The sequence below is a fragment of the Lissotriton vulgaris genome, chromosome 4_1, assembly GCF_964263255.1.
Source record: "Lissotriton vulgaris chromosome 4_1, aLisVul1.2, whole genome shotgun sequence".
NCBI classification, from domain to species: domain Eukaryota; kingdom Metazoa; phylum Chordata; class Amphibia; order Caudata; family Salamandridae; genus Lissotriton; species Lissotriton vulgaris.
The window spans coordinates 18,601,675-18,615,581 of NC_141691.1; the positions used below are offsets into that span (position 1 = coordinate 18,601,675).

At 45.6% G+C, this 13,907-nt stretch overlaps 1 protein-coding gene across 1 annotated transcript in view; it reads right to left on the reverse strand.

Moving 5' to 3' along the window:
* Positions 1-956: 956 nt before the first annotated feature.
* Positions 957-13,907, reverse strand: part of LOC147718245 (nicotinamide N-methyltransferase-like) — a 36,902-nt gene continuing 23,951 nt past the window's right edge. Inside the window, exon 3 of the mRNA XM_086918243.1 lies at positions 957-1,757. Within this exon, the coding sequence (XP_086774369.1) occupies positions 1,304-1,757 (454 nt within the window). The 3' untranslated portion in view covers positions 957-1,303. The remainder of the gene's footprint in view (positions 1,758-13,907) is intronic.

The window sequence follows — 13,907 nt, forward strand, 5'->3', positions numbered from 1 at the left end:
CAGCATTCACACTTGTGACAACTCTCTCACATTTGCCTTTTCTGGGTAGAATGTGTACACGGGCACCAACAATTATAGCTCTGTCCTAAATAGCTCCTCTAGCATAACATTTAATTCTGTATCTGAAAATCTGGTGTTCCATTTTTTGGACATGGGCAGATAAAAATAACATTTTACAAATATCTAGATTAGTGGAGAGAACCAAAAAAAACAAAATAGTAGTATCACAAAACAACAAATACACCCTATTTTAGCAGCTTCCAAAAGAGAAAGGTACAAGTTCATGATATGAAAGGAGGTGTGATTTAAAGTGTGGTCTGCTGGTGTGATTACTTTGCCCAGTCATCTCAAGTGTGTGAATTACATGTCTATTTGAAGGCGCATGGATCGAACCCTCCATCACAGAGGATGGATGGGCAGCATGTCAAAATAGAAGTCAGTCCCATAGATCGCCAATGAATAGACCATTGTAAAATGTCTAAACAATACATAAGATGTCTGCAGGGAATGAAAGGAGCAGGGTGGCTAGGGTGGGGGGATGGGTAAAAAGGGTGGTTGTTCAGAGGAAAGGAAGGGTGAGAGGAGGGAATACAGTTGGATGGAATGTCCTTGCTGTTGCAGTATTTCCGTTGATAGACAGACTTTTAAATATTTATTAAAAAATATATAATCTTAAAATGAGTCTGCAGAAGTGAATGATTCCACCCCATTACTTAGTGTACTACAAAATATTGAAACACATGATTAGAATTACTAATATTACACATTTCAATAGTGCGTTTCACAGCTATATTTAAATATAAAATGCACATTTGGAATTCATTAATCATAGATCAATGTTTAGATCAATGTTTATAGATAGTGGAAATAATGCTATATCTTTTTCTCTAAAAGGAAATGTCAACTGGATAGCTGAACCATCTATTCATGACCATTAATGGACACACACACACAGCTATAGCATTGTACAACAAAACACACAAGATTTTATTGTAAGATTTAATTAATTTTTTCAGCTGCAAAATGGAATCAAATGAAAGATCAAATCATCACTCTTTCCAGTTGTTATTGATTGAACCACAATCCATTTTACTTTGCAGTAAAGAACAAGGGGATATTGACTGAAACAGAACCTGGCAGAGCCAAGGGAAAGTGGTCCCAGCAAAAGCAGTGAGGAGATGCAGAGAGCAGAGCACCACTGGTGTCAGAAGCATTATGGTCAACAAAGGAGAAGACAGAAGAAACTTGATTCAGGTGAGGAACAAACTATTCATTTCCTCTTTGTAAACGTTATGTCTATCAATTATGGTTTCTGTGTACATGAAACAGGAATTGATTTTATTGCATGAACAAGTATTACACTACTGTAATCTGTCAAATCATACAATTGATTACACTTCCTAGGAAACACCTGCAGCTCCTCAATGACATAGTCAGCCTCACTTAGTGCTTTCCTGACAAAACTTTCATCAATACATAGATGAGGAAACTTAAAATCCGCAACAATGTAAAAGGTTTGTTCGAGGGCCGCTATCAGAATTAAATTGCCTCCATTTTTTAACAGTGTTGAGGCATTTCTTAAAGCACTGCAGAACCCTTCTTTATCTGTCATGTGGATCTCCAAACAATGAGGCAAAATCAAGCAGTCAGCTTGAGGCAGGGTGGTGGGAGACAAGGGGTTAAGATTAGTGATGTTATATTTAACAACGTGCGTGACTTTTCCTTGTAGCATAGTGTTCTTCTCAGGCCAAGCATCCCTAAAAAAGAAAAAAAAAACAATTTTGATTTATTATTGATAAAAACATGTTCTTTTCTCACAAGTTATTGGGGGAAAACATGTTTTTGCTCCATTACCCTTGAGATAGAAATGTGTATTGCATGCAGTGATTAAATACAGCTCAACGGATTTGGATGAAATTTGACAAGATTATAAATTATGGTGTGAAGATTATCCTATGAGTAGTAGAGGTAAGTAGGGTAAGTATTTTTAAACTTATAAGTCATTTGAACTTATTGATATTTGTGGCCACATCTCATTTTTAGGATGTTGTCTGATGAAGGGGCTGGATATAGAACGCTACAACGCATGCTTTTACCACGCATGCCTTTACAACGTTGTTTTTACAATGCATGCCTTTACAATGCATAGTGCTTTGGGGCGCTGGATAGTGAATAGTTTAATTTACTATTCCAACTCCAGTCCCCGTGGATAGCAGGGAAGTTGTTGGATAGTAAATTAAACCTATTCCCTATCCTAGAGCGCCCCCCCAGCGCAATGCGTTGTAATGGTTTGCATTGTAAAAGTTGCGTCGTAAAGGCACTGCGTGGTAAAAGTTGCTTTGTAAAGGTTGTTTACCTAGGGGCTTATATATAGATAAGGTTTCATATTTTCTCCCTACCTTTTTTCTTTATTAAAGTGTTAATAGATAAGGAAAATTACATAAGGATTCTATATATTTTCTATATATTTTGGTATAAATCACAGAGTACTACCTAGGACGTATTAAAAAATGTAATATGAGCGGTACTCCGTAAACCTTTTTAAATGTATGTAGGAATATATAAATTTATTACCCTACCAATCACCACTTTAATAAAGTGGTAATAGGTAGGGACAACATAAAAGCAAACTGACCTATATTTTTGGTGTAACCCAGAACACAGTGTAGTAAAAATAATATGGATGCCTGTAATTTTGCAAAGGCAGTCATTAGCAATTTACATAAAAGGTTGGGTGGAACTTGCTGAGTTCCACTCTGCAGATTTCCATTGAGTTGTATAAGAACTCTGCAAGGTTCTGCTGAGTTCGGCAAATGGGTGTAAATATGCATGTTGCACTGTTTGTGCTGCAATTTAGAGCCAGTTGTATAAACAGCACTGAAAATTCTGCGTGAATAGCACTGTGTGGTGTACAAGAGTACCCAGCCATTCCAGTTGATTTTGCGGCCGCTCGAGTAGAAAATCTTCTCAAGCACTAGCAAATCTACTCATAAGGCATCCCTCTGGTTGCAACCTCTGCAACTGCCCATGTTGTAAAATGCCACTAGGGGATGTCAAATCTCATTCTCAATCCTGGAAACTTATGGGGAAAAAATTCTGCCATGCAGCGGATGGAAGAATTTGTCCAGAACTCTGTCTACAAATGTGCGAGTTGCCAAATTCTGCCATTTCCGCAGACAAAAGGAAGCATTCCACCCATCCCTAGTCATATACTGCCTTGTCATTGGCATGTACCACAGTTTACCACAAAGTCACTGTGGTGCACCCTGCAGAATACATCACACAATACTTAGTCAGATATACCAAGCAACGCAAGGCCATCATGTGTCACCCTAGGTTGCTTGGAAAATCTGGAAAAACACAATGCAGCGCATGGCACTGCCTGCCATTACTCTGCACACCATATTCTACATTTTTGCCAAATTTCATGTACATCCATTCAACCATTTTCACACTACGTCTTTTTAAACTAGAATCTGTGACATGTCACCCCATTCCAATGTACGACAGCCAACTCCACTGTACGACACATCAGTCCACTCCACTCTATGACAAGTCACTTCACTCCAATATTAATTCCTATTTGTAATGCGCAAACATGTCCCCCATTAAGGGTTTCAAGCTGCTGCGGACCATCGGGCAGGTGAAGTGAGCTATTGCCCAGAGTCACATGAGGCTGACCTGAGCTGCCGCTGGTGCCGGGCATTGAACCTCAAGCCACATGCTCTAGAGTCAGACACCCTGGCAACTGCACAACACCTCTCCCTCAAACAAACTCTACAAGACACCATTCCAATCTACTCTCAGCCATTCCACTGTATGATATTCAAAACTATGACACTGCAATCTGTAGCTTGTCACTCTTATCTATTCCACTCAATACTAATCCACTAGATTGTACACCGCTCCATTATATGCTATTCTACTACATGTCTGTCCACTTTATGCAAATCCACTATATGCCATTTCACTCTATGCCACTCCAGTGTACATCAGTCCACTTGACTCTACCCTATTGCATTGTACGGTGCTTCACTTTATGGCACTCCACTCCAGTACAATATGTTACCTTATGCTACTCTACTCCGCTCCAATGTATGCCACTGCTATTCCACTATGTAGTACCACACTCTATGCCACTCCACTCCACTCTACGCTAAGTAACTGCAAGCCACAATACTGTACACCACAACACTCTAAGCCAGTACAATACTTTATGTATAACACTGAACTCTACACAACTCAAGTCTATGCCACTGCAGTCTACTGTGTTCGCCAATGCTATACTCCACTCGAGGACAATTTACACCTCTACAGTCTACCAAAGTCTGCTCCACTCTATGCCGCTCCTCTCGGCAACACTGTTCTATCGTCTATGTCACTATTTAACGCTCTATTACACTCAATACCACTGTGCGCCCTTCAATGACTCTCTGAGCAACTCTCTCTATGCAACTCCACCCTAATATACTACAGTCCACCCGATGACACACTTCTACAGTCTAATCCACTGCACTCCACTACTCTACTGTACACCACTCCACTCAACAGCACTTCATGCCACTCAACGCAATGACACTCTACAACAGCTTCTGACACACCATGCCAGATCACTGTATGACACACCACTCCATTCTAGGACACTTTAGTCCACTCTGTGCTACGCCACTCCACTCCACTCCACTCAACAGTACTCTACTTTACAACACAGCACCCCACTCTACGACAATGTACTTCACTCTATGCTATGCCACTCCACTCTGGTCCACTGTATAACACTTTACCCTACTCTGAGCCACTCTACATGACTCCTCTCGTTGCCGCTCCACTGTGCAACATTCTACTCTACTCTATACAACTCCAGACAACTAAAATCTACTGAACTCTTTTCCACTGTGAGACACTCTACTAGAATCTGCCCCTGCACACCCACACCACTCTACAACTCGGTATGCCACTCTACGCCACACTAGCAGATACTACGCAACTCCCTCTAGGCTACTATAACCCAGTTAATCCACTTTCCTTTATGACACACTACTGTACTTCACTATGCATTACTACTCCACTGTTTGCCACTCCACTGTATGTTACTGTATTCCACTCAACTCTACAACACTATTTACCACTCCTCTGTATAACACTGTACTGCATGCCACTCCACTCTACAACACTTTTCAGCACTCTACAACCTGCTACTCCGCTCTAGGACACTCCATTCCATGGAATTCTAATGTATTCCTTTCCACTCTGCACCACTTAACTCTATGCCATTGTACTCAGCGCCATTCCACTATAAGTCATCCACTCTACCTAACTCCACTCAGTCCCCTTTACTCCACTCTATCACACTCTCTTCCACTTAAAAACACTATAAGCCAATTCACTGTACCACACATTACACCAATTTATAGTGCTCCAAAGTCATACATTTGAAATAATGAGTTAGAACCTTTGCATTGAATGATACCGCAGTAAGTGGGTGCTGTCTTTTATTTGGTGGCATGGCTGTTCTTAGGCAAGCAATGGTTTGCCAGGAAACCAAAGACTTGGTACTCAGCAAAAATCAGAACACCATATGTATGAAGTATGGGGTCAACCATGTGTCAGGTGAGTGTGATAAGGAAGGAAGAAAATATAAAGGAAGATCAGGTATGGGGAATGTAGTCCACCAAGAATACAAAAATACAAACACGAATTTAAACATCAGGTGCAGTGCTCAGGGACTGGCAATCACTCTAACTTAATCTGCCATTTAACCACTTTTATAACCCCACTATCCCACACACTACATAACCTTGTAGAGATGTAAAGTGACAAGATAAGGAGACAGAAATCATCCAAAATCTAAGCAGACTTGTCAATGAGCATTATGATGGAAGCTGAGGGTCATAGAATAAGATTAGACAATATGAATCCGTCAAACCAACTAAAGACTCTGATCAGAAATAAACACATTAACATGTGTTCTGGAACATCAAGCTTGTGGAGGACAACATTACAGCAAGCTTATAATTGGTGCAAAAGGTTATGGCGGTGTCTACAGGATGCAGTATTGAAACCAGTGTGGGGCTATGTTTAGTTAACAACGCTCGTCATGGGTTGGTTGACGCTAGTTAAAAATAGGATAGCTAAAGCCCATGCTTTCAAAGGGCATCCCATCTCGGCTCTATCTTTTCTCAGTAGTTTCCCTTGAGGCCTTTCTTTCTCCTCCTGCCATGTGTGACAGATGCTAGAGAGGTCTCCAAATTTCTCAGTTACTTAGTATTCCTAATTTGTCCCTTCTACGATAGCCAAATGGATGCAGGCTCAAGCTCTGGTGGATCTCAGCATACACACATCCAGGACACTTCCACTTCCAAGTAGTGTGGCTCACTGGTTAGAGGCGGCAGACCCGAGAGCAGAGGACGGCCCGGGACCAGGGTTCGATTCCCGGCGTGGCAGGTTTCTGGACCAGGGTCAGCGGACTCGATAATTCTCTCGCCTCGGTGCCCACTCTGATCAGCGATCACACTCGGCAACTCTGGGCATTAGCTTGCCTCATCTTCACTAACGGCCCCACCAGACCGCCGGGGATGCCTGGTCTCACCCTGGAGATACCCATTAAGGGACCATCTCTCAGGGAAGCCAGGAAGGATTTTGCAGTGGTCGAAGCGCCTTGTGACCCTACGGGTAAGTAGTGCGCTATATAAATGCCAATACATTTACATTTACATTTACATTTACTGTAGACTGAGAAGTGTAAAGAAAGACGAAAAAAGGCAATAGGACGTTTCCATCTATTACCCGTGATCAAGAACTGCCACAAAGCTGCTGTACTTAAGGAAGAGTTGAGGAACACTGCATCACAATCATCTACAACCAATCTCTCTTATCTATCACTGGTTGAATTTATACCTATTGTTGACCATGTGCACATCCTCGTTTTGGCTAGTCTCACACTAGTAATACTGTATAAATACATACATACATACATACACTTTCATACAAGACGACATGAGGCAATATCTCGAACCAAGCTTATTAATGCCTGACTGTGATTAGTCTGAGTGATGAGAAGACCTAACATGTATTTAGAATCCAGATGGCAGAGGTAATTCCCACAACTTGATGGTTTGTTTATTTTTCTGCACAATTTTACACAATCAATTTTAACTGTCACGTCCTCTGGTAGGGTGGACCTTAGCGCGCCCACACCGCCGAGGTACACAAAACATGGTCCTGAAGAAAGCCCAGTAACTATACACATAAGGGCTGAAACATGTCGACCCCACCTTGAGTGGAAATAAACAATACATTAATTGGCACATTTCCCTACACATATTTTAACCTTGTCAGGCTGACCGTTGAATAACATTTTTTCTTTCTGATACAGCTCTTTGACAATTTTAACTTCACGTATTTTTCACATCACTGTCACAAAAACTAGCTCTGCAGTAATCTGGCGTTGTAGCACACCAGGGAGGCATTCGGCTTCTCCTGGTGGGCGTGATGATGATGCATGTCACCACCCAGGGTGGTGAGTGAGGGCTTCTAAGAAATCCCTTAAAGACTTCCAATGTGAATCTTATAGGAAGATCTTCATCTCTGAATTTGTGCTAAGTTTCTGTGTTATTTTGACACTCTCTTGTTCGTTAACCAAGATCAATGTTTACATCATTCAGGTTAGGAATGGACATAGACTTAAGGCAAGGATCTCACCTTTCTTTAGTTCCTCCAGGACGCCAGTGAACATTATGTTATTTCTCTGCCTCCTGTATTCATGACAATCAATTTATTGAGGTACAGGATGGCTCAGAGCACACCTGAAGTAAACGTATAATAACAGGAAATACAGTGCAATATCCTAATTAGTGATTAGTGAACAAGAAATAATCTCCAAAAGAATAGAATGAATCTTCAAGTTATTTGAAAAAAGATCCTTTTTTTATTCCTTTATATGATTTTTCTTCAATATAATGAGGATATTTTTTCAAATAACTTGAAGAGTAATTCTATTCTTTTGGGAGATTCGATCTCGTTCACAAATCACCAATTGGGATATTGCACTGCATTTCCTGTTATTATACTTTGACTTTAGGTGTGTGCTAAGCCATCCTCTACCTTGTGTTTTTGGTTTTCCAAAATTGTGGGAACTAGGAAGGTCAAGTTCCCAGCTCTTTGCACAACTATTTGTGCCCAAATTATTAACCATAAAACTTACTGGTGCAGGCTCTGAGTGCCCTGACCTACTGTCTCGTGCTTTAATCAATGTATTGAGTTAATGTCACATTTCTTGCCCCAGGACTGGACCTTTCTGTTGGCAATATCCATCCTCGACTGGTAGTAGACTTCTGCTGTAGTTAATGTTGCTTCCTTCTTCTTGGAGCTAATCTTAAATTGAATTGATAGATGCTCATATTATATAGAGTCTGGAGTGGTTTGATCCATATATCCCTTTGTTTTGTTCACCACTGCTTCTGTAAAAATTATTTGGCTGGGTTTCTTGCATAGAGTGCATTGCTGTAGTCCAGTCTGCTTCTGACGAGGGCCTGTGTCACCGTTCTTCTTGTTTCGGTCGGGATCCACTTGTAGATCCTGCGGAGCATGTGGAGGGTGTTGTAGCAGGAGGAGGAGACGGCGTTGACCTGTTTAGGCATGAGAGGGAGGAGTCGAAGAGGAATCCTAGGTTGTGTGCATGGTCGGTGGGTGTCGGTGCTGTTCCCAGTGTGGTCGGCCAACAGGAGTCGTCCCAGGCTGAGGGGGTGGGTCCGATGATGAGTACCTCGTTCTTCTCCGAGTTCAGCTTCAGATGGCTCTTTCTCATCCAGTCAGAGACGGCCTTCATTCCCTCATGGAGGTTAGTTTTGGGGGTGTGCGGGTCCTTGGTGGGGGAGAGGATGAGCTAGGTATCATCGGCATAAGAGATGATGTTGAGGTCATGTTGGCGGACCACTTGTGCGAGTGGGGCCATGTAGACGTTGAACAGCATCGGGCTGAGCCCTGGGGATGCCGCAGATGATGTCAGTGGCCTCGGATTGGAAGGGCGGGATGCGGACGCTCTGGGTTCTGCCGTAGAGGAAGGACGTGGTCCAGCCAAGGGCCTTCTCTTGGATTCTGGCTTCTAGGAGGCGTGTCTTTAGAGTGCGACAGCAGACCGTGTCAAAGGCGGCTGACAGGTCCAGGAGGATGAGGGCTGATGTTTTGCCATTGTCTAGTTCACGCCTGATATTGTCTGTGGCGTCTGAATCCGGACTGGGACAGGACTAAGATGTTGTTGTCTTCAAGGTGGTGGGCTAGTTGTATGTTGTCGATTTTCTCAATGACCTTTGCCGGGGATGGGAGCAGGGAGATTGGCCGGAAGTTCTTGAAGTCCTTGGGTCCGCCTTGGGCTTCTTGAGGAGGGCATTGATTTTGGCGTGTTTTCAGCTTTCCGGGAATGTCGCTCTTTCGAAGAAGATGTTGATGACCTTCCGTAGTTGGGGTGCGATGGCAGCGTCCGCTTTGTTGAATACGTGGTGTGGGCACGGGTCTGAGTGGATGGAGTTCATGACTAAGCATCGGCGGAAAATCCGTTACGCTCGCGGATTTTGCGGATTTTCGGTAAATTCGCAATCCGCGAGATCCGTGAATTTCCCGCAAAATCCGCAAATTCGCACGCAGCGGATTTTTTGCTGCGTGCGGTGTAAGTTCGCAATTGCGAACTGGTACAAAACCCTCACGAACTGGCAGAAATCCTTGCAAACTGGCAGAAATCCTTGCGAACACAAAAAAGCATTCAGCAGGTTCAAAAGTTCAAACTCCTCATTAGTAACCATTCCCTGTAGTGCTTCCTGACAAGGGCCCCTCCAGAGTTCAGTTGCTATTTGCAACAATTATATGACCCTGCTCTGACCCTCACAGCAGGCTCATAGAATAGCTACAAGTAGCCCACAAAGGTCCTGGAAAAAAAAATTGCACTGCAACAGAAAGCAAATTACAGATAAGGAAGCAGGTGCCAGACTTGAATTTTAAAACAGTGACACATTAATAAATCAACCACAAATTAATTCATGTCAGTTGAAGCAGGCAGGTGTGCTTGCTTTTCCCCCCCATAATCTACAGTGATGATGAACCAGAGGGTGGCATTGATGCACCAGAGGATGGCATGGGTAAAACAGAGGGTGGCAGGGGTGAAACAGAGGGTTCTGGGAACCTGTGATGATGAACCAGACGTAGAAACAACATAATCGTGACCATTGCGAGCCGACATGTAAGTTCGCAATTGCGAACTGGTACAAAACCCTTGCGAACTGGCAGAAATCCTTGCGAACTGGCAGAAATCCTTGCGAACACAAAAAAAGCATTCAGCAGGTTCAAAAGTTCAAACTCCTCATTAGTAACCATTCCCTGTAGTGCTTCCTGACAAGGGCCCCTCCAGAGTTCAGTTGCTATTGCAACAATTATATGACCCTGCTCTGACCCTCACAGCAGGCTCATAGAATAGCTACAAGTAGGCCACAAAGGTCCTGGAAAAAAAAATTGCACTGCAACAGAAAGCAAATTACAGATAAGGAAGCAGGTGCCAGATTGGAATTTTAAAACAGTGACACATTAATAAATCAACCCCAAATTAATTCATGTCAGTTGAAGCAGGCAGGTGTGCTTGCTTTTCCCCCCCATAATCTACAGTGATGATGAACCAGAGGGTGGCATTGATGCACCAGAGGATGGCATGGGTAAAACAGAGGGTGGCAGGGGTGAAACAGAGTGTTCTGGGAACCTGTGATGATGAACCAGACGTAGAAACAACATAATCGTGACCGTTGCGAGCCGACATGTAAGTTTGCAATTGCGAACTGGTACAAAACCCTCGCGAACTGGCAGAAATCCTTGCGAACTGGCAGAAATCCTTGCAAACACAAAAAAAAATCCGCAAATTCGCGAGAATTCGCGGATTTTGCGGATTGCGAGTTCGCAAATTCGCAAAATTCGCGAACGCCAGATTCGCAAAATTCGCCCATGCTTATTCATGACCTTGCGTATCTCGTCGTCATTGATATTGGACCAGGAGGTCAGGCGGTTGGCGCTGGAGCTGGAGGTGTTCACAGGCGAGGTGGGGTCTGGCGTAGTCGGGGAGGTCATGGTGTTGAAGCTGTCATGGATGTCAGCAATCTTGCGGCAGAAGAAGATGGCTAGTGAGTCGCACAGTTCTTGTGAGGGCGGTATGTCGTTGCCGTTGGCGCTGGGGTTGGAGAGTTCCTTTACGATGCTGAAGAGCTCTTTGCTGTTGTGTGCATTGTTATGTAATGTATGTATGTATGTATGTGGTCTTGGAAAGTTCACTGCTGCCCTGAGGCGTCGTGGCACTGTAGACCGCTGGGGAACCTGTCCTGGCTATCCCTGTGAAATGGTCCCTACCGGGTATCTCCAAGGTGGAACCAGGCATCCCCAGCAAATGTGGGGGTCCGTTGTAGAGATGAGGCAAGCTAATGCCCAGAGTTGCTGAGTGTGATCCCTGGTTATAGTAGGCACCGAGGCGAGAATTATCGAGTCCGCTGATCCTGGTCCACGACCCTGCCGGGTCGGGAATTGAACCCTGGTCCCGGGCTGTTCTCTGCTTCCGGGTCTGCCGCCTCTAACCAGTGAGCCATACCACTCCATGCGGTCTTTTGAAGGAGGTTCTCTTGGCTAATCTGATGAGGTGGTGATGTATGTGGGTGGCATCCTTGTGGGCTGCGTAGTTGTCGGGAGTGCATTCGTGGAGCCATATCTTCTCCAGTTTCCGTCTTGCGCGTTTCAAGGTCTGCAGCTTGTCAGTGAACCAGGTGGCTCTCTTGCTGGCATGGTTGTTGGAGGGTTTCTTGAGTGGGGCGAGGGTGTTGGCACAGTCATCGATCCGCTGTTTGAGGTTGCGGGCTGCGGTGTCTGGGTTGGTGGGCTCAGTGGGTGGGTTTTGGTCGAGGGTGGTGATCAGCTGGTCTTCGGTGACTTTTGTCCAGCAGCGGCGAGGTAGCTGTTGGGAGCGGTGGTCCGTGGTTGGGTTGTTGAAGGTGAAATGGATGCAGTGGTTAATGTTATGTTAAGGGACTCTTATAACACACATGACTCACCCAGGGGCATCTCAGCGCTAACTAGGCAAAAACCTGAAGGGGAAAAAAATAGGTACCAAAGCTGCAGAGATATATTAGAATAGGAAAGCCTTCAATAGTTTCCTAAAAACATGTAAGATGTGGACTAATGCATGGATTATGGCAGGGAGTTCCAACCAATATTTAGGGGCAAAATAAAAGAAAGCTTTGCCCCCTAAACACGCCCGCCAAATACGTGGAGTCATCAGCAGAGCCTTTTCATTCCATCTCAGGTTACGGCAAGAGGTCTGCTTACAGAGTTTGCTTTGCAGGTATTCAGGGTGGTCGGTCCAGTGGAGTTAGTTAGTGTGGTTGAAGGCGACGTGGGTGCCTGTGGAGAAGATGGGGTCCAACATGTGGCCTGCAGCGTGGGTGGGTGAGGTGACGAGTTGTCTGAGGCTGAGGTTGACGAGATTGTCGATTAGGGTGGTGGAGTTGGCGTCGTTGTTGTTCTCGAGGTGGAAATTCAGGTCCCCTAGCAGGATGTAGTCCATGGAGGCGAGTGCCTGGATGCTGGCGAGGTCAGCAATGGAGTCACTGAATTGAGCTCAGGGTCCGGATGGTCTGTAGATGAGTGTTCCTCTGAGAGTGGTGTTGAGGTTGGTGTGGATCCGGAAGTGCCGGTGTTCGGCGGTGTTGAGGGTGTTGTCTGTGTGGGTGGCGACCTTGAGGGTGGACTTGTGGACGATGGCTAATCCTCTTCCGATTCCGTTGGCGCGATCCCTGCGGGTGATCTTGTAGCCATCTGGGATGGCTATGGCGATGTCGGGCACCAAGGAGTTGTTCCACCAGGTCTCGGTCAGGAAGGCCACGTCTGGGGCGGAGGTGTGGAGCAGATCCCAGAGCTCGACAGCGTGTTTGCGTGTGGCGCAGGTATTGAGGAGTATGCATCAGAAGTGAAGCTGCAGGTGTGGCAGGAGAAAGGTCTGTGAGTCCGTTTCATGGTGGCTTAGAAGCAGGTGTGGTTTCGGCCGGCGTTGAGTTCGTAGAGGCTGCCGGCATTGTAGCAGAGTCGGGTGTTGTGGCGCTTGCGGGGTCCAGGGGTTCTGGGCACGGTCCAGGCGTGGACAGGTGCAGACGGGCTTGCCTTTGGCTTGCCTTCGGTGTGCCAGCGGTGAGCCCGCTGCGCGCGCCCGCTGTGCGGCCTCCATAAGAGGAGGATAGGGAGGGAGGAGCAGCTGGGAGGCGGGAGTCGGATGGCCAATAGGGAGCAGGGGGGAGGATCCACAGGGACACATCGGCGGGAAATGGTAGGAGGCAGGAAGCAGGGCATGAGGCAGCTGGTGGCCGTGTGGTAGTGTGGGAAGCGACCTGCCTGCGAGCAGGGTCAGAGGTCACTCCTACGCCACTGTGCGGCCCCTTAAGAGGGGGAGAGGGAGGAGGGAGCAGCTGGGAGGCGGGAACGGGTTGTCCAATGGGCAGCAGGGGGGCGGGGCCACAGGGACGCAGTGGCGGGAAGGAGCGTGAAATGGCAGGAACCAGGCAGGTGGCATGAAGCAGGACATGAGGCAGCCGGTGGCCGTGTGGTGGCGTGGGGTGCGACCTGCCTGCAAGCAGGGTCAGAGGTCGTGCTACTCAGCCACACAGCAGTTGGCCTGCAACATCTTCTTAACAATCAACAGCAAACGAAAAAATAGCTACCTATGGAATCTGGGCGACAAACACATTGCATCAGAGGAGACTTACAAGTATCTGGGAGTTTATCTAGACAAAGAAGGATCATTCACCCGACAACAAGAAGAGAGCAAAAGGAAAGGGGTGATCCTTGCCTTAACCATGAAAGGTTTATCAGCTAAACTACTAGGTCCAATGCTGAGC